Source organism: Schistocerca americana, chromosome 3, assembly GCF_021461395.2.
Source record: "Schistocerca americana isolate TAMUIC-IGC-003095 chromosome 3, iqSchAmer2.1, whole genome shotgun sequence".
Lineage (NCBI taxonomy): Eukaryota > Metazoa > Arthropoda > Insecta > Orthoptera > Acrididae > Schistocerca > Schistocerca americana.
The window spans coordinates 617942539-617965153 of record NC_060121.1 but is presented as its reverse complement, the minus strand read 5'-3'; the positions used below and the strand labels follow the sequence as shown (position 1 = coordinate 617965153).

Here is a 22615-nt window from a genome sequence, read left to right as displayed (position 1 = left end):
TGACAAGTTAGCGATACCTTGTATAATAGCTATGATAGAGTTACGTACACAATTAAAATTGCTCTATGTTTCAATACCATCACCATTATGCGATATAGCCTTGAACTCACGATTGTCCTCCACCTTTATCTGACGACAGAGGTTTCTTTCCAATTTCAGTGATTGCCCTTTTTAGAGGTGCCCATTCCTCTTCAACGGAATTCTTCTTAAACAGAAATGCCTACTGAAGTATTCCTTGTCGCAGTATCTACGGTGTAATACCTCCGCGAGTGGCATCTTCGCCGCTTCATACCGCCAAAGTCCCGCGCCCGCTGGAACCATTCTGCAGCCACGCAGGGGGTAGCTCGACAGACACCCTCTCCTTACTTAAGAATGGACACGTTGGGAAGAGTTGACGGGCAATGAGAAGCGTGCTAAAACCGATGGACTGCTGCGTCCATTAGTATGGAACGTCAGAAACGCACACGTGAAAGCATGCGAATTCCACAAGTGGTACGTGGGTCCCTTTTCGTACCACACTTACCCATCATATCTTAGATACCATTAAAAAGGAAGTGGGATGGAATCATGGCTGGTAGTCACTATTTATAATTAAGACAGTTTATTGACATTACGCCTTTTCAGGAATTTGACAATTACAAATTGTAGACGAGTCACTAGATAAAGCTTTGCTAATACAGTTAGAAATCCAACGTACTCAGTACTCAAATGAACAGTCCTTTAAGAGAAAGTTATAAAAAACTTAATGTTCCAGGCATTTATAGAATCTTTAAGCATAGCAGTTATCAATTACTTCACATAGCCACTTCATCAAACTTCATAAAATCATTTTTACATTAAGATGGCCACACTTAACTTGCGTCACTAAAATAACCTTATAAACTTACTACTTCAATCCGTTAAAGGGGCACTTGTTAATAGGTCAATTGCAAACTTAACTTTGCCCCTCGCTTTATTTTCTCTTATTAACAGCCGGCCGAAGTGGCCGTGCGGTTAAAGGCGCTGCAGTCTGGAACCGCAAGACCGCTACGGTCGCAGGTTCGAATCCTGCCTCGGGCATGGATGTTTGTGATGTCCTTAGGTTAGTTAGGTTTAACTAGTTCTAAGTTCTAGGGGACTAATGACCTCAGAAGTTGAGTCCCATAGTGCTCAGAGCCATTTGAACCATCTTATTAACACTAGAACCGCGGCTAGGTCACTCGTGACCCACTTGATAATTCTTCTGTTTGTCACTCTTTTGTATTATTGCCTAGAGTGTTACATTTCTCTGACTTTTTATGAAATAAGGCAATTAGTGATTATACTTCATTTCACATTTTATGGCGAAAACATAAAAGAGAAATATGAAGATTCACCTAGACCTGCAGAAGGATCAGTTCTAACCCGCCCGGCGCAGTCGCTATAACAATCGCATTTTTCATGTAGCTTCATGCGTATTGTTAGTGTGTGTTTGGTCAACAATCACAAAACTCGTATTTACTTCACTTCCGACTGACGTTCCAGTTTTCAGCAGGGGACGAGAGGGAGAGAGGTTCAAACAAGTCTGACCTTGTATGCAGATATTGCGCACCCAGAGTTTTGTACCACGGAAACGGGTTTAGCAGTGCATTCTGTCTGTGTAGATAGTGCTTGTAACTTACGAATATATTATGGCGAAATTTCTACACACAGAAGAGGACATTATAAGTACTCTAAATGAGATTTTAGATAACGAATCTGAGGGCGAAACACTGGACTCTTTATCTGAGGAAGAATTTCCATCGCCAATAGTTCCGGATTCTTCATCAGAAGACGATGTTACTCCTGAGAAGGTTCTACTGAATGCTGATGAGTAAGGTATGCTTGTTTATGTGTTTGTTTTATAGCAATTTTTGTTTATGTATATGTTGCGTAGACACTGTAAGTAGGCTGTTTAGGTTTTTATGTTGGTAACGTCACCTAGCGCTCTGTATGAAAATCACTGGCTGTGCTGTGTGCAGTCTGTGCCTGGTTGGCATTGTTGGAATATTCGCCATTGTAGTGTTGGGCAGTTGGATGCTAACAGCGCGTAGCGTTGCGCAGTTGGAGGTGAGCCGCCAGCAGTGGTGGATGTGGGGAGTGAGATGGCGGAGTTTCGAGAGCGGATGATCTGGATGTGTGTCCATCAGAAGGAGTAAACTTGTAAGACTGGATGTCATGAACTGATATATATATATATATATATATATATATATATATATATATGTAAATACATTGTTTTTTCTATATCAAAATCTTTCATTTGCTAACTATGCCTATCAGTAATTAGTGCCTTCAGTAGTTAAAATCTTTTATTTAGCTTGCAGTATTGGCGCTCGATCATTTTCGGTAAGTCCATACATTACTTCCGTCGCTTTTTCTTTTACTGCTTCAACAGTCTCAAATCTAGTTCCTTTCAAAGCTGACTTGACTTTAGGGAAAAGAAAAAAGTCACAGGGGGCCAAATCAGGTGAGTAGGGTGGATGATCTAAGATGGGAATGTTGTGTTTTGCCAAAAACGTCTTCACTGACAACGCACTGTGTGCTGGGGCATTGTCTTGGTGAAGGATCCATGACTTTTTTCTCCACAAATCGTTCCGTTTTCTCCGTACTCGCTCACGTAGGGTAGCCAGGACGCTAATGCAGTAATGCTGATTCACTGTTTGTCCCTCTGGTACCCAATCAATGTGCACAATCCCTTTGATGTCAAAAAAACAATCATCATTGCCTTGAATTTCGATTTTGACATTCGTGCTTTTTTTTGTAGTGGAGAACCAGGAGTTTTCCAATGCATCGATTGGCGTTTAGTTTCGGGATCGTAAGTAAAAAACCACGATTCATCGCAAGTAATAACATTTTGTAAGAAGGTGGGATCACTTTCAATGTTTTCAAGGATGTCAGAACAAATCATTCTTCGGCGTTCCTTCTGTTCAATTGTGAGACACTTTGGAACCATTTTTGAACACACTTTGTTGATGTTGAAACTTTCATGAATAATCTGCCTAACACTTTCCTTGTCAACTCCTGTTAACTCAGACACTGCTCTGATTGTTAAACAGCGATCTTGTCGAACAAGTTTACCGATCAGTTTTTGCTGACAATGGTCCGCCAGTGCGAGTGTCATCACTGGTGTCTTCGCGGCCATCTTTATATCGTTTAAACCACTCAAACACTTGTGTTCGCGATAAACAATCATCGCCGTACACTTGTTGTAACATTACAAACGTTTCACTTGCAGATTTTCCTAGTTTGAAACAAAATTTGATGTTAACACGCTGTTCTTTCTGTACACTCAACATTTTCCGACGCACAGACAAAACGTCAACTACTTAAAACAGACGCCACGGGCAGACTGAGTGCAGGAGGCAGATGAAACTCGAGCAGTAGGCGGAGCGAGAGTCACGTGACAGGCCACGCGACTTTCAGCCTTATTGCATTCGTTTTATTGTTTCACCAGTACTAGTCCGGTTTTTTTCTAGCCACACCTCGTATATGGGTAAGCGTGTGAAGGAACACGTTACACTACTGACAAATTCGCAACTTTGACTCTAAGCATTTTACACACGGACAACTGTATTAATAGGGTGCAGGCTTTGAACTCAGAGCACTAGCAAAACTTTCAAATAACGACTACCATTTAACTAGGCCAATTGAACTCTTCCATACCATCTTAAAGATCGACTATGAAAGTCGCACCGTAATAATAATATTTAAATGCCTCTGAGTGCATCGGTCAACAAAACACAATTACGAGCACTTACTTCATATCACGTACACAATACAAAGGAGAGGGTTCCACAACTTCACCTCTTCACTTCAAATTTGTTCCCAGAGAAGTCACAGAACTTCTATCTCCAAGCTGCCCATGTTGCCAAAACGCCCGACCAATTTCACACCACAACATATAACGGCTATCGCGCTCGTTCGGCAGCCGTTGACACTCGTCTCCCAGCGAATGTCAAGAGATCTCGAGGGTTACCCGTCGAAGGCTAACAACCCAATTCCTTCACCCGCCAACTCGGAAGATAAGACAAGCGAAAAGCAAAGATAGCTTAGCTCAACCACAATCAATCTCAACGATACATGAAAAAAATAACACTGGCGGCAGCTCGCCACGGCTCAACATCTCTTAAGACATCACGGAAGAACCTGCATCGTACTGGGGAGAGCTGTAAGAGTAAAAACTGTAGAGGAAGATAGCTACTGGAATACATCCAGTAAATAATTGACGACTTAGGTTGCAAGTGCTACTCTGAAATGAAAAGACTGGCACAAGAGAGGAACTCGTGGCGAGATGCATCAAACCAGTCAGAAGACTGATAACTCATAAAAATAAAAATAAATTCTTTCCATTGCAAGAGAGTTCCCTATCTTTTTTCTTGTAGCTCTTCGATTTTTGCACCCAGATTTACATCCGTGTTAATTTTGCGCAAATCCTGGATCGATCACTTGAATGACTGAGATGAGTTTATATCCAAAATAACTCAGACTGCGAGGGACAACTATCCTGAAGTACAGGGGGAAAACAAAAATACGGAAACACTGCAAAAGCAACACATTACCATGCCTCATTCGGTGTAGGAAATATCTTGGCATTCAATACATCTTCCAGTCCTCTCGGAGTGTACATACAGATCCAGTATGGTTTTCCAGGGAACCTTATACCACTCTTCCTGTAAAATAGTAGAAAGTTCAGGTAAAGATGATGGAGGTGGATAGTGATCACGCACTGTTCTCCCCACTGCAGCCGACAAAAGCTCAATAATACTGAGAACTGATCACTGTGGTGGCCAGGGGAGATGCTATTATTCGTACTCGTGTTCACAAAACTAGTCCTGGACATTCCCAGCTCTGTGAACAGCAGCTCTATAATCCTGGAACACAACATCACCCTATGGGATGAAACCTTGTGCCAAAAGATGGACCTAATCAGCAAAAAAGGTCACAAAATTCTGAGAGGTAAGGCAGCGTTGAAGAGTAAACATGGGGTTTATGAAATATCACGTAATGGCTGTCCACATCATCGCCGAAACCTACCGTTTTTATTGTCGAGAAACAGGGAAGAGAGAGTCATGGGCATGTACAGGATTTTGGGTGGATATTATTAAAACGAAAACGTTTGTCGTTGCTGCAGGATCTTCTCACGAAATTCCAATCACCGACTGTCTCCTCCGAATGCGAAAATATTTTGTTCATGCCGACCTACATAGGAAGAAATGATGATCATAATAAAATAAGGAAAATTAGTGATCACAAGGAATGATATAGGTGTTCGTTTTTTCTGCGTGCTCTTCGAGAGTGGAATAACAGGAAATTATTGTTAAGGTCGTTCTTTGAGTTGGAAGAGGTATCATATGGAAGATCTATACTGTATTCAGGGGAAATGTAAGAGATGTACTACAGAGACAGAACATTTCAAGAAGGATCACTTGAGCTCTGAGATAAGGCAGCGTTAATCAATCGACATAGTGCCTCTGAGGAGCGCTGGAATGCCATTTGCAGCTGAGCCCCGCTATACTCGACGACGTAAGTCAAGCAGTGATTATTTGTCACGAGTCACTTGGAAGTGTGTATCACTGTATCGACCTAAACGGGGTGGACGAAAATGTGGAAACACCGCCAGAAATGCATTCTTGAACATAAGTGACGATGCTAGCCAAGTCTGCAGGTTGAGTTGCTGTATTTCACCTCGAACAGCACCTGTGAAATATCCTCAATGTGACACAAAGAGTCGTTCATGGTCACAGCAGTGTTCTGTGTAGTAGTGAATATATTATGTCGGAGCTAAGTCACTTCAAATGTGAGAAAATTGTTGTTTTCGTATATTGAGATCATCCATGTGATTGCTAAAAGAAATCCGCTGAACTCTGGTTACATGACAAATCAATAAAATCTAAAGGCCGTAAATTCAATTAAACACCTAGGAATTGCAATTAAGAACAACTCAAATTGGAAAGAACACATCGAAAATGTTGTGTGGGAGGAGATCAAACGGCTGCGTTTTATTGGCAGAGCACTAAGAAAATGCAACAGATTTGCTAAAGAGATTGCCTATACTACGTTTGTCCGTCCTCTATTGGAGCACTACTGCGCGGTATTGGATCCATACCAGAGAGGATTAACGGAGTACATCGAGAATGTTCAAAGAAGGGCAGCACGTTTTGTGCCATGAGTGAAACCAGAATCATATGTAAACAAAAACCCTTGAACAGTACACAGAATGGAAAAAATAGCTTTACAAAATTCAATTTTGCTTTTTATGTCTTTTCTGATATGACAGCTCACTCACCTCCACAACTACGCTCTGCTGTCACTGAAATAATATTTCAATAAAGGAGCTGGGAGCGGTAAGCTGCCACGTCACAAAAACATAAGAAAAGACAATTTAATTTTGTAAAGGCCACTCCAAATAGTTATTACGTATTTGTTTAACATATAAAGTCTGAGGAACTGAAATAAATCCAAGCATCTGAACAACACAATTTTAGAATTAGAAATGAGCAATTTGATTTGAGAGATCAAACTGTTAAGTTCCACCATACTTCAGTAGTTCTGTTTCGATTTTGATTAAACAAATCCGATTTTGAACTAAAATAGAGAAGAAAACATTACAACTAACAAGTGTTTCATAATAAATTCAACATAAATAAAACAATGATTGTTTTAACGCCTCTGTGTGTACATATTCTGTTGTTGTTCTTGCAAATCCATATGGGAGATTTATAAAGTGGTATTTAGTATATACCTAGCGTCACCATTCAACACCACACCCCTATCCCTGTGTTGAGTTGATTAGCAATTTGGTGATGTATTACTTTGTGTTTATCTTTTATTATTTGTGGGTTCTATTATCTGGTAATCGATTAGAGCTGGTGTATATTTTTGGAAGTTATTCAAATAGCACATTGACAAACCAGTCAAGGCAACCAAAGAGATATTTGGAAAGTGAAGCAAATTTCTGGAAAAAGAAATAAAAGGCATGAAGTTTGCTGACGACATTCTAATTCTGGCAGAAAGGGCAATGGACTTGGTACACTCTTAAAAAGAGGCTACAAAAAGTAAAATAAGGGTAATCGACTTGTAGCAGTATTTCAGTTATTCTGCAAATAAAGCTCTTTTGAAGATCATTTCAGTTCGTACTTATTACATTCACTTAAATTTGACTTCTCTATCTAAAATCCATTTAACAGACTGATGTTACTAAAGTGGTGTAGTATTAACTTTAGGGCCCATAGACTTGAAAGTCGTTAGTGTGCTGCCCTGTAGTTAGATTCAAAATAATTGGCATCTGACATTTAAGGTCTGAAGTTGCGACTTCGCATCGACAAGTAGTCTCTGAAGGTAACAGCCACAGCGTGTCTCTCTCCGTGGAATAGGTAATCGCTTTTAAGTTTCTGTCTCCTACAAAAAACACGTAAAGTACCTGAAAATGACTTATGTTATAGATCTCCATACTTGGTCTGACCGTGTCAAAAACCTGTTCTTATTTGTAATTAGAGCTGTAGCTACGTTTTATCTTGTCAGCAACTCCAGGCTGCCGTTGGTGCGTTGGTGGTACGAGTAGTCCAGCCGACTGTCTGTCAGTTTTCAGCTGCCTTAAATCGGACTACTGGAGTGATTCGTAAAAAATGTATACGTGCTAGAACATGAAATCCTTTACAGTACCTGACTCCGCCGTCGACATGGCGCTAACTCCTCATGCTTCCGCCTCGCTTGCTGTTTAGTTCCGCTTCTCGACCGCATGGGAGCGCTGGCTGCTGGCCCTCGGAGTTTTGGCGGCGGCGGGCGCCGGCGTAGGCGCACCTCTCAGCAACCTGCTGTTTGGAGACCTGACGGGCGTCATGGTGGACTTCGGGTCCGCGTTGGTCAACGCCACAGCCGCTGGCGAGCAGGTGCCCGACGTGGCGGTGCGTGTCTTCCTGCACGGCGTCCGGCAGTTCGTCATCTACAGCGCCATCCTGGGCGCCGCCACCTTCCTCTTCACCTACGTCTGCGTCTTCACCTTCAACTATGTCGCATACCGTCAGGTAAGTGCAGCACTGAAGTGTCGGATGAAGGAAGGAAACGCCTTGGTGCAGTGGAGACGACTTTCTTTCGCTGAGTGTATGTAGTGTTCAAAACACTGGACAACAATAGTTGCTGAAACGCTGTAGCTCATTTCTGTCAAACCATAACAACAAGAGCATGTTGCTATGTGTTATATGCCCTAAGTAGAACTACCAGTTCTAATAAAGACTGAACCATTTCCTTAGTTTTACCACCTCTGCCCTTAATTCAGTCATTATTAAACCTTTGCCTAACACACTAGGATGAACATAGCAGGATAAAAACATGGATACTTAATGCTACTGTAACATCTCTTGACACAGCTGAAATCCTTCAGCTGAGAGGTAATCGTCTACACCTGCCACACTTTCTGGTCTAATGCCCATATCCTGTTATAGGGGGCACTATGCCTAAAGTAAACGACATTCCGTGCATCTAACGAACTGGATGCCGACGAAAGCCCCTCTGTTATTACCTCATTAATTACAGTGATCTGTGTCCTTGTTAACCTTCACAAATTTCACTATAAACATAGCCTTCCATTCTGACTTTACAATAAGTGTGGGTGGAACAGTCAAACAAAACCAAGTTATTTCTGTAACACTGCACGCAAAATGGTAACCGTGGACGATGTGTACCGTCTTTGATTAGCAATCAAAACTTCCTCGATCCAGGTAACGAAACCTGCCCTCGCTTACGTTCTGAATAAAAATCATCAGCCTTGGTGGGAAAAGACTTGTGGCATAAGAAGTCATCCACATTCTGCCAACGGCATTGACAAAGACGGCGGAAGGATGCAGAGAGGTTCAGGACACTCTCTTGCCCTTGGGCTGACAAACTGTCAGCAATGGTCAACGCCATGAGTATGCAGAAGGCAATGCAAACCACTGCATTAAGGGCACGTAATGTGTATCCAGAGGACATGTGACCTGGAACTGAGAAAGTATCGTGATGATCCCTCCATTCCGGAATGATTTCCCGTGTCCATTTGGATGCGGGAGGAGAGGGGGGGGGGGGGGGAGGAACCACGAGGAAAAGATTACATACCAAATGAAAGGATAACGTTCTACGAGTCAGGTTGTGGAGAGTGTCAGAAGTTTCATTGTGACAGGGAAGCTAGAACATTTGTAAAGGGAACTGCTAGGGTTTATTCTAGATATAGTGGGGGTCACTGAAGTCAAACGGAAAGAAAACAGAATTTATGGTTAGATGAGCAGAGGGTAATATCAACAGCAGCGGAAATGGTATAACGGAAGAAGAAGTCATTATCAATAGGGAGCTAAGTAGAGAGTTAGTTACTGTTGTAACCTCCCCACAGAAATTTACAAGACAGAAATATTATTTAGGAATGCCAATGGACATTGCGCTAAGTGTAACCTCTCCACTGAAATTTTAAAGACAGAAATAATAAATGAATAGGAGCCAAACGTAACCTCCCTGCAATTAAATTTAATGACAATAAAACTGAGAATCGCAATCTGACTCAAGTATAAGTTCTTCATAAAAATTAAAGTCCATTCAGTGATAATGATTATTCAATTAAACCGAAATATCGGTCTTTGGCCCTGTGCAAAAATCAAAATTAAATTCTTACCTCATTGCAACACCTAGTCAAATTTCTGCTCTTGTTGTTGCGCACCGCTTGGAGGAACTGCATTGCAAATAATAATATTCCTTTTTTTTTCTTTTTTTTTTCTTTTTTTTTTTTTTTGTAATCTAATTGAAAACTGAAACTTTTGTTTAGGGGAAGTGGAACGAAATAGTTACTTCAATTAAATGAAAATTTTATGTAAAATTGCTTTTGAAATCAAAGTTATTATTGGGGGCACTTGTTGAAAATTAGTTACAATAATTAAACTTTACATTATCCGATGATTATCTTAATTAACAGTATAACTCATTCAGCATCTTGACCAGTGTTGTCGCCAGACCACATCACGCAATCCCACTGGACTGCTACCACTGACCGACCGCTCTGCATGACCACGCGACGACTACTGACAGAGTACTGCTCTCAACTAGACAGAGCTACAGACTCGCAACGACTGACCGACAGACTGAGAACCGCTCGCAACACTCGCGCGGTCAAGCGCATACTCTCTGGTCACAGATGCTACAATGCCTCGCCATCGCTGCTATGTTACATACGTGTTTCACTGTGAACAGTTCACTAATTGTGTTAGTCTCATTAGAACCGACAGCAAAACAACACCAACAACGATAATTCTGATATACGAGTACTTGCCAACGTCGTAAGCTGAGGATGATGAGATAGAGAAACCATGTGAGGAAAATGAATGGGTAATTCAGCACGTAAAGGGAGTCATGGGGAATTGCAATGCGGTTGTAGGAGAAGAAGAAAAAGCTACAGGAGAATATGGGCTTGTTAGTAGACATGAGAGAGGAGAAAGACTGAGTTCTGAAACAAATTTCAGCTAATAACAGCGAATACTCTGTTCAAGAATCACAATAGCAGGAAAAGGCCGAAAGATACGGGAAGATTTTGGTTGGATAACATCATGATCAGGCAGAGATTCCTAAGTGAGATACTAGATTGTAAGATGTACCCAGGAGGAGATATGGACTCTTTAGTAGTACTAAAGAGATGTAGACTATTTAGTAGTAGTAAAGAGTGGACTGAAGTTTAAGAGACTAGTCAGTAAGAATCAGTGAGCAAAGAAATGGGGTACGGAAGTACTCAGGAATAAAGAGATACCTTGAGGTTCTCTAATGCTGTAGATACTGCGGTAAGGAATACGTCAGTAGCCAGTTCAGTTGAAGAACAATGGGCGTCCTTAAAAACGTAAATCGTATACTCTGGAAAGAAAGACATTGATATAAAGAAGGTAACTGCGAAGAAACCATAGGTAACAGAAGGAATACTTCAGATGATCGCTGAAAGAAAGAAGTATAAAAATATTTAGGGAAATACAAGTTACTTAGGAGTGAAATAAATGGGAAGTGCAGGGAATCTAAGGAGAAATGGCTGTATGTAAAATGTGAAGGAATCTAAACAGAAATGATTGTCAGAATGAATGACTCAGCATATTGGAAAGTCTAAACGACCTTCCGTGAAATTAAAAGCAAAGGTGATAACATTTAGATTGCAATAGGAATTCCACTGTTAAAGGCAGAGGAGAGAGCGGTGGAAATGGTATGAAATTAAAAGCAAAGGTGGTAACATTTAGACTGCAATAGGAATTCCACTGTTAAATGCAGAGGAGAGAGCGGAAGAAGAACCAAAAGTCTATGTAGAAGAGATGGGAGATCCAATATTAGAATCAGAATTTGGAAGGGCTTTGGAAGAGTTAAGATCAAATAAGGGAGAAGGGATAGAGAACATTCCATCAGAATTTCTAAAAACATTGGGGGAAGTGGCAACAAAACGACTAATCGCGTTGTATGATTGTGGCGATATAGCATCTGACCATCGGAAAAGTATCATCCACACAATTTAAAAGACTTGCAAGACCTGACAAGTGAAAGAAATATCGCACAACCAGAGTAACAGCTCATGCATTCAAGTTACTGAAAAGAATAATGTACAGAAGATAGAAAAGAACACTGAGAATGTGTTGAATGACAATTAGTCTTTCTTTGGGAAAGGTAAAGGTATCAGAGAAGCTGTTGAAAATGGAAGCAAGACTAAAGAAAATTCAAGACACGGTCATAGGATCTGTCGACCTGGAAAAAGCGTTCGATAGTGTCAAATGTTACATGATGTTCGCGGTTCTGAGGAAAATAGGGGTAAGCTATATGTGGGTAATATTCGACATGTGCGAGACAGTTTTAAACATGGCTGTTACTCAACAACCGTTTACTAGTTTCAACATAGGATTATACAGCCAACTGCTTCCAGATAACTGTTTGGTACATTGACCTAGATTTCGACTCCTACAAATGGCGTCTTCATCAGAATGAAATTTTGATAAACCGTAAAATTACATTGCTAATAAGCAATGGTCAGAAATTAGAGCAGCTGTGCTCATTTTTGCAACCGTTTGGCTATATAATCCCGTGTTGAGACATGTACAGGTCCCAAGGGGGAACAATAAGAGTGGTAGACCAAGGATGAAATGCTCGGATGTAAGACAGCGATGTAGTCTTTCGCCCTTACTGGTCAATCTACAAACTAAAGAAGCAGTGATGGAAATAAAAGAATGATTTAAGTGTGGAATTAAAATTCAAGGCTAAATAACATCAATGATAAAATTCGCTGATGACCTCTCTATTCTCAATGAAACTGAAGGACAATTGCAGGATCTGCTGAATGGAATGAACAGTATAGTGAATACAAAACATGGACTGAGAGTACGTTGAAGACAGACGAAAATAATGAGAAGCAGCAGAAATGAGAACAGCGAGAAACTTAATATCATAACTGGGGATCACGAAGTAGACAAAATTAAGGATTTCTGCTACCTATGCAGCAAAATAAACAATGAAGGTAGGAGCAAGGAGGACATTCAAAACAGACAAACACTGGCAAGAAGAGCATTTCTGTCCAAGAGAAACCTACTAGTATCAAACATGGGCCTTAATTTGAGGAAGAAATTTCTAAGACTGTACATTTGGAGCAGAGCATTGTATGATAGTGAAACATTAACTGTGGATAACCGAAACACAAGCGAATAGAAGCATTTGAGATGTTGAAGATTAAGTGGACTGACAAGATAAGGAATGAGGAGGTTTTACGCAGAATCGGCGAGGAACGGAATATGTGGAAAACACTGACATGAAGGAAGTACAATTTGATAGGACATCAGTTGAGACATCAAGGAACATCTTCCATGATAATAGAGGGAGCTACAGAGGGTAAAAAATGTAGAGGAAGACAGAAATTGGAATATATCTAGCGAATAATTGTTGACGTTGGCTACAAGTGCTACTCTGAATGAAGAGATTGGCGCAGAAGAGGAATTAATGGTGGGCCGCATCAAACCAATCAGTAGACTCATGATTCAAACCACTTGTAGCTCCTAGTGAGTGGAACGGCTAAGCTGGAGTGCGTGTGACATATTCCTTTAAAACACAGTGCCTTCATTACAGTTTCAGCATCCAACAAATACGTGTCTTCATAATAATTTTAAAGATTCTCCTAACAATTTCTTTACTACAGTTATCAAATATCAAAATTTCCATTACATATTAATTACAGTGATTTCTCACACGGTTATAATACCACCAAATTTTGAAATTCTTATTTGCAATTGATAAGTGTGCTAAAATTTTTATGACTTGGTTATCCAAGCTAGAAACATAACATAAATGATTTTATTTTAACTGAACAGTTTATTGCAATACGCTCAACTAACGAATTACATGCCGTGATCCATGCCAGGAATAACTAGTTCTGTTAGCAACGCTGATAACGTTACTCATCTGAATATTACAATTCGGCACCGTTCTCAGTCTTCGAAACGGATTACTCCCTAGTAACTTCAGACAGCTGCAACCTAGCCGACATGGCTTGTGCTAAGATGCCGTCGACCCTTATTTATGTACAGTAACAAAACACAGCGGCGGCACGGAAACATCATCCAAGCAGTGCATGACGCCCAACAAATTCAGGTACCAGCATGCAAGCGTTCTTAAGCGTTGGTGCCAATTAATACCAAATAACATTAATGTCTTACGGTAGCCGTCACTGTCACCGATTCAGACCTCAGAGACGACTCTGGAACTACTGCGTGCGGCGCCCTTCAGGAAGAGCAACGGTAATAGTTAAGACGTCTAGGTTGCAGACCGAACCCAGAAACCACCCCACCGATTTGACGGTTAAGAAGCAGCTGCAACTAGGCAGAGGCCCTCTCAGGAGTACAAGCCGCCGCACACTAAGACGACTTAAGATCCGCAGATTTTCCACTCACCCCACTGCGCAGATGATGTATGATGGCCCACGAAATTTCTCGAACTTAAAGATCACTCCTGACACTTTTCGTTATGGACCAGAGAGATTTGAGCCTTCTAGATCCCGTAACATGTCAAGATGACATTACAGGATGGTTGGTTAGGCAGGAGGTACAAAGAACCTCTTCTCCGGCTGTCGTGGAATCATTGAGGCAGCGGTAACAACAACACATTCATTCTGCGGTATTCAAACAGGTAAAGCAAACGGCTGATGAAATACTGACGGAATTTCGAATGCTGTTAGACTGCTTGTGCACAATTTTTTAGTGACAAATGAAAATTTATGCCGGACCGGGACTCGAACTCGCATTTCCCGCTTTGCGCCAGTGGTTTCCTTAACAACTCTGGGTATCCGGGCACGCCTCCAGGATCAACTCAAATCTTCATATACCCTTGAGTGTCTACGTCCTGCACTCGCGCAACTGCTGTGATTCCCACATATGGAGAGACTTAATTATTATTGTCGCGTCCTGTCTGGGGGTGTATAATACCATTTACAGTGTCTCTGTTTAGCGGTGTACTGCGACACATCCTTCAGACATGCATGATGTACCACAGGATATTGACTATATTATACTAATTCACGTCTCACAATAAAAATGTTGTTACCCAAATGCCTCGCATATCAAAATAGTGATTTTTTTATATATACTTTCCTTGCCTGATTTTCACGATATAACACCCATGTCAATGGCGAAAGCAAGTTCAGGATCTTCAGCGCATGAAATAAAAGTTGTCTTTCGGTGCCGTTCCATTAATAAGAACGTTTCAGTGTTCTTTGAAACGATCTGCAATTTTCAGCTTTCATCAAGAATATGTAGTTCGCACCTCGGCAGGTGCTTGCTACAGAGCTGGTGTTTATATGTGGCACCAGGAACGCTTCACAGAGAGCATTCTAGTAGCCGGCCGGAGTGGCCGAGCGGTTCTAGGCGCTACAGTCTGGAACCGCGCGACCGCTACGGTCGCAGGTTCGAATCCTGCCTCGGTCATGGGTGTGTGTGATGTCATTAGGTTAGTTAGGTTTAAGTAGTTCTAAGTTCTAGGGGACTGATGACTTCAGAAGTTAAGTCCCATAGTGCTCAGAGCCATTTGAACCAAGAGCGTTCTAGTAGGCCTTATAACGGAGTAAAGCAAATTTGTGAAACAGAGAGTGACAGTAGTTTTACGTGATCTTATCACATACATTAGAAGTTTCCACTTTCAAGACCACATTCACTTGCCTCCACCACTTCTTGTGGTAAACCGTCGATGGAACGCTACTTGGTAATCATGTTTCCAACTCCATCACGCCTTTGATAAAAATTACTATTGTTGCCGACGGTAAGAAGATAAATCTAATTCATTAAGGACAGTACAAATTTTGCAGTTCCGTTCGATTGTGTGGATTAGAATGCAAATCCGAAGATTCTCTTGAGTGTTACAAAGGGAATATAAAAACTAGAAAATCTGTATTCTTTGTCCAGGTTTTTTAAACTTTGTGTGGCCTGTCGAAGAAGTATATTGTAAGACACGAATTTTGTTTCTGTAGGTTCATCGGATACGTGATTTGTTCCTGAAGTCTGCCCTGCAGCAGGATATTGGCTGGTACGATACGCAGCAAACTGGGGAGTTCGCAAGCAGTATGACCGAGTAAGTAAAAGCAACCTCTTTTGACGCCTGTCTGCCTCAAATATTCGGCTCGCCCAAATCATATAACAGCATTTTCGAAGCTTGCTTAGTTGTAGTTTGAATACGAACTAAATGCATGACTCTTTTTGATATGTGGAGTATAGCATTTGCAAATTTCCATACGCTCTCCTGAACAGGTCACATCTATAGACATTTTGTGCGTAATTCAGGATAATGTGATAGTAGCCTTATACAAATAGAAAATTTCAGCAGCCCATTTTTCTACGCAATTCTACAATTATATTTCATTAACCCCATTCGTATCGCATCCATAGCGGTCTTGGAGACGGATGTTTACTGTTATTGTTCTCACATTCCTGGAATGGGACGGAAAGAAACGTTATTACGTGGTACGAGCCGCCCGAAGTGGCCGTGCGGTTCTAGGCGCTGCAGTCTGGAACCGCGAGACCGCTACGGTCGCAGGTTCGAATCCTGCCTCGGGCATCGATGTGTGTGACGTACTTAGGTTAGTTAGGTTTAACTAGTTCTGAGTTCTAGGGGACTAATGACCTCAGAAGTTGAGTCCCATAGTGCTCAGAGCCATTTGAACCATTTGAACGTGGTACGATTAAACGTTAACAGAGCTCTTAGTGAAATACGGAGCGTCGCTTAACATATACAGGGAGAACAGAACAAAGATCGGGTCAGAATAAAAGTTGAGTCCATCGAAAATGGAACAAAGTGCACACCTCTCTTCGACGTGTTGCGTGGGCCATCCAGCTGTTCCTAAACTTGATACCTTACATCATGCTACAATGATTCATCACCGAGCAATTGATGTGAAATTGGAAAACCAGTGAAAGTGATTTGGAAATATTTATAAGGAATGACAAAACATTACTGAGACCGTATCAGTAGTCTCAAAGACTTTGTTAGCTCGCATTATGATCTCGGACGGATACGTATTCCACGTGACTCTACATTAGCAGATTTCAGCTACCGGACATAACTGGTTCAAGGCTTGTCACGCTCTAATATGGAACATGCGCAAGCTGCAGACCTGATTAGTGGCCACGCCACTAACGCATTTTAAAATTGTAACACTTAGCCAGCGACCTCGCCCAACAATTACGCAATAAATAGAAGAACCAAATTAATTGTGTGACTAATAGAAAGCAACGATGGAACGTGACCGGTAGTATTCTAACATCGTCAATTATAATAATCACTTGATTTACATAAAATACGTATTGGAGACAACGGATTCTGTGGTAATGGGTGTGATTAATTATTTGCTATACTTGTATCCCAGAACGGAGGCCTTGTGATTGAAGCGTATTATAAACACACGTAGCTAACAAAAAAGAAAATGACATGAATGTTGTGGTGTCATACAGGGCGTATAAGAAACACTTACAAAAAAATTAAGAAAGAAAACGACATATGGGTTGTTTCAGGAGAAATAGTTAATATTTTAGGAGCTAACATTTTTTCTTTAGCGTATGTCAGCACAAACTGAACTGCAGCTAACATTCGTGAATTGCTTAATTTTACGAAATCAGTAGAACTAAACAATTAAATCTACGAATTAATGTCTAAATTTTCAGTCCATTCAATGGATGGGTCTGTCACTTCAAAGAAATCTTCTAAATTTCCAAGGTAAGCTCGTCTGCTTCAGCTTGTCACACTATGTGATGAAAAATATCCGGAAACCCCCAAACATACGTACTTCATATTAGGTGCATTGTGCTGCCACCTACTGCCAGGTGCACCAAATCAGCGACCTCAGTAGTCATTAGACATCTTGAGAGAGCAGAATGGGGCGCTCCGCGGAACTCACGGATTTCGGAGGTGGTCAGGTGATTCGGTGTCACTTGTGTCATACGTCTGTATGCGAGATTTCCACACTCCTAAACATCCCTAGTTCCACTGTTTGCGATATGATGGGGAAGTAGAAACTTGAAGGGACACGTAGAGCACAAAAGCGTACAGGCCGACCTCGTTTGTTGACTGACAGAGACCGCCGACAGTTGAAGAGGGTCCTAATGTGTAATAGGCAGACATCTATCCAGATCATCACACTGGAATTCCAAACTGCATCAGGATTCACTACAAGTACTATGACATTTAGGCAGGATATGCGAAATCTTGGATTTCATGGTCGAGCGGCTGCTCATAACCCACACGTCAATCCGGTAAATTCCAAACGACGCCTCGCTTCATGTAAGGAGCGTAAACATTGAACGACTGAACAGTGGAAAATGTTGTGTGGAGTGACGAATCACGGTACACAATATGGCGATCCGATGGCACGGTATGGGTATGGCGAATGCCCGGTGAACGTTGTCTGCCAGCGTGTGTAGCGTCAGCAGTAAAATTCGGAGGCGGTGGTGTTATGGTGTGGTCGTATTTTTCATGGAGGGGGCCTGCACCCCTTGTTGTTTTGCGTGGCACTATCACAGCACAGGCCTACATTGATGTTTCAAGCGCCTTCTTGCTTTCCACTGTTGAAGAGAAATTCGGGGATGGAGATTGCATCTTTCAACACGATCGAGCACCTGTTCATAATGCATGACCTGTGGCGGAGTGGTTACACGAAAATAACATCCCTGTAATGAACTGGCGTCCACAGAGTCATGACCTGAATCCTATAGAACATCTTTGGAATGTTTTGGAACACCGACTTCGTGCCAGGCCTCATCGAGCGACAACAATACCTCTCCTCAGTGCAGCACTCCGCGGAGAATGGGCTGCCAGTCCCCAAGAAACCTTCCAGCACCTTATTGAACGTATGCCTGCGAGAGTGGAAGCTGTCATCAAGGCTAAGGATGGACCAACACCATATTGAATTTCACCATTACCGATGGAGGTCGCCACGAACTTGTAAGTCATTTTCAGCCAGATGTCCTGATACTTTCGATGACATAGTGTACTTTCAGTCTTCACGATATCAGTTAAACTCATAACTCACATCGGTGAACCGACGAAAACCCACATGGATCTACATTTTCAAGAACACTTCTCTGGAAATGTTGGGTGTGGTATGGTACAGAATCAGTTCATTGGGCCTGTTGTGTTACAGCATAGTCTCACAGGGCCAGTTATCCAGACTTTTTCAAAACTAGCTTCCAGCATTTTACGTGACGTTCCTGTGGCAACAAGAATGGGTATGTCAGCCATTTCCAATTCTTGATTCACTCTTTTTCTGCATCTTCTAGGCCATCAGTTTATCTCTGTTTATGCCATTGATCAGGAGTGATGCGTAAGTCCGTCCTTGATCTAGTTCACAATTTTTACATCTGTTTATCAGTGATTCTTTCGGATCTCCTCTCCACAGTTCATTATAGAACGAGAGTTTACGACCAAAACCATGTATCATCGTTTTACGACCAAAACCACATAAAATCGTTAGAGTAGATGAGCCTGAACCCAATTAGGTGGGCAGTAACGGTCAAAAACCCCACAGCACCACAGGGGTTCATTTCTGCTATGTCAAAGAAATTGGCAGATGGTATTATTACAATACGTCTGATGTTAAAAATGTACTTAGATTCTGTCATTTTATTACGGAAACGTTTGTTTTCAGAGAATTTAAGAGCAACATTTGGCCTGGGTGCATTTTCAAAAATATCGACAAAGTTTACCGAACTTTCTAGAAGCCACTCGGTTTATCGTTCAAAAAATTGGATGCCTCTAAGGATTACCAAAATACTGTTTCCAGATTTTAGCGATGTCACCAGTAATTCCAGAAATAAAAAGAACGTTTCAGCAATTGTTACTCTCCAATGTTGATAACTACTACTAGCTTGTTACGTTCTTGTCCCTCGACTCACATCTCACAGCTTCGCAAAGAAATTGAGAGTTATAAAATCTAAAGAAGCTCCGGCCGAATCTTTAATTATTAATTGGCCACAACAGGATACGATGCAGATTATCGCGATCAAAACCATTCGCATTAATCACATGAGCTATGAATATTGGATTGACATGGTTCCCCGCGTTCTAGGGATGCCGGCGCGGTACGTCAGCGTGTTCGGTCAGAGAGTTGGCTGGTCTCAATAATGAAAAAACTGAGTGAAGGGATCAACAACGAACTACAACGGATGTCATGTGACGTCGGCTGGGACCAAATACAACGAACAATAACGAATAAAACGCAAAAGAAAAAAGGAAGGGAAGCGTCTTTGATTAGTAATGAAAAAATACTCGCTCCTGGGTTCGAAACCCGCAACCGTATAAATTTTAATTAATAATCAACATGCGCTGCCGAAGACTTCCGGCATAAGTCAGCCTCATTCTGCCAACGGGCTTGTCAAAGAGGGCGGAGGAGAGGACAGAGGTTCAGGGCATTCTCTTCACCTTGGAGTGTGAAACTTCCCCTAAAGGCGGAAGAATCAGCAATGATCAACTGCATGATGATGCAAAAAGCAATGGAAACCACTGCATTAAAGACGCATAACGAGTATCCACAGGTCATTGAAAAAGTGTCACGATGATCTCTGCATTGTCAAAAGATCCCTGGATAGTTCCCCATTCGGATCTCCAGGAGGGGACTGAGAGGGTGCAGGTGACCATGAGAAAACGATTGAATAATCAGTTGAAGGATAACGTTCTACGAATCGGGGCGTGGAATGTCAGAAGCTTTAATGCGGTAGGCAAGCTAGAACATCGACAAAGGGAAATGCAAAGGCTCATTCTAGATACAGTAGGGATCAGTGAAGGTAAAAAGAAAGAAAACAAGGAATTTTGATCAGGGGAGTATGGCGTAATATCAACAGCAGCAGAAAATGGTGCAACGGGAGTAGGATTCGTTATGAAAGGAAAGTTAGGCTAAAAGGTGTTTTACAGTGAACATCTCAATGCTAGGGACGTTCTCGTCAGAATCGACAGCAAATCAACACCAAAAACGATAGCTCAGGTATACATGCCGAAGTCGTAAGCTGAAGGTGAAAAGATAGAGAAACTATACGAGGATAGAGAAAGGATAAAACAGTACGTAGATGGAGATGAAAATCTAGTAGTCATAGGGAACTGAAATGCAGTTGTAGGGGACAGAGTAGTAGAATAGGGTCAGAGGAGAATATTGACTTGGGGCAAGGCATGGGAGAGGACTAAGTCTAATTGAGTTTTGTAAAAAATTTCAGCTTGTAATAGCAAGTACTCTGTTCAAGAATCACAAGAGGAGGAAAAGGCAGGGATATTTGGGAAGATTTTAGTTAGAAAACATAATGATCAGGCAGAGATTCCGAAATGAGATACTGGATTATAAAGCATACTCAGGAGGAGATATAGATTCAGATCACCATTTCGCAATAGTAAAGAGCAGACTGAAGATTGAGAGATTAGGCAGTAAGAATCAGTGAGCTAAGAAATGGGGTGCGGAAGTACTCAGGAGTGAAGAGATACCTTGAAGTTCTCTAAGGCTATAGATACTGCGATAGGGAATACTTTAGCAGCCAATTAAGTTGAAGATGAATGGACGTCTCTGAAAACGTAAATTATAGAAGCTGTCAAGAAAAACATGGGAATAAAGAAGGTAACTGTGAAGGAACAATAGGTAACAGAAGAACTACTTCAGATGATTGCTGAAAGAAAGAATTACAAAAATGTTTAGCGAAATTCAGGAATGCAGATATACAAGTCACTTGGAAATCAAATAAACGGGAAGTGCAAGGAAGCCAAGGAGAAATGGCTGCGTGTAAAATGTGAAAAAATCTAAAAATAAATGATTGTCGGAAGGACTGACTCAGTATATTGGAAAGTCAAAACTACCATGAAATGAAAAGCAAGAGTGGTAACATTATGACTGCAAGAGGAATTCCACTATCAAATGCAGAGGAGAGAGTGGATAGGTGGAAAGAGTACATTGAAGGTCTTTGGGATTATGAAGACTTGTCTGATGATGGAATAGGAGAAGAACCAGAAGCCAGTGTAGAAGAGATAGTCGATCTAGTATTAGAATCAGAATTTAAAATAGCTTTGGCACACTTGAGGTCAGATATGATAGAAGGGGTAGAGAATTTCTAAAATTATTGGGAGAAGTGGCAACTCAGCGACTGTTCACGTAAGTGCGTAGAAGAGGAGGTCTTGGGTTATACTATCTGACTTTCGGACAAATATCACCTTCAAAATTCCGAAGACTGTAAGAGCTGATAAGTGCGAGAATTATCACACAATCAGCTTAGCAGCTCATGAATCCAATTTGCTGACAAGAATAATATGTAGAAGGATGGAGAAGAAAATTGAGGATGTGCTACATAACGATCAGTTCGGCTCTAGAAAAGGTAAAGGCACCAGAGAGGCAATTCTGACGTTGCAGTTGATGAGGGACGCAAGGATGAAGGAAAATCAAGACACGTTAATATGATTTGTCGACCCGGAAAAAGTGTTCGACAATGTAAAATACTTCAAGATGTTCAAAATTCTGAGAAAAACGGGATCAAGGTTTAGGGAGAGACGGGTAATATACAACATGTACAAAAGCCAAGAGGGAACAGTAAGAGTGGACGACCAAGAACGAAGCGCTCGGATTAAAAAGAGTGTATGCCAGGGGGTGTAATCTTCCCCCCTCCCCCCCCCCCCTACTGTTCAGTCTGTACATTGAAGCAGCCATCATGGAAATAAAAGAAAGGTTCAGGAGTGGAATTAAAATTTAAGATGAAAGGATATCAATGATACGATTCGCTTATGACATTGCTATCCTAAGTGAAAGTGGAGAAGAGTCATATGATATGCTGAAGGGAATGAACAATCTAATAAGTACAGAATTTGGGTTGGGAGTAAATCAAAGAAAGACGAAAGTAATGGGAAGTAGCAGAAACGAGAACAGCGAAAAACGTAACATCAGGATTGATGGACACGAAGCAGATGAAGTTAAGGAATTCTGCTACCCAGGCAGCAAAGTAACCAATGCTGGACGGAGCAAGAAGTACATCAAAAGCAGACTATCCCCTGTAAAAAGGGCGTTTCTGGCCAAGAGATGTTTGCTAGCTTGAAACATAGGACTTAAAGTGAGGAAAAAATTTCTGCGAATGTACGTTTGGAGTAAAGTATT

General features: G+C 41.4%; 1 protein-coding gene across 1 annotated transcript in view; it reads left to right on the top strand.

The window, feature by feature from the left end:
• Positions 1-22615, top strand: part of LOC124606966 (ATP-dependent translocase ABCB1-like) — a 261320-nt gene that overhangs the window by 23937 nt on the left and 214768 nt on the right. The window contains exons 3-4 of the mRNA XM_047139103.1: positions 7722-8024; positions 15482-15582. Of these exons, the coding sequence (XP_046995059.1) occupies positions 7722-8024; positions 15482-15582 (404 nt within the window). The remainder of the gene's footprint in view (positions 1-7721; positions 8025-15481; positions 15583-22615) is intronic.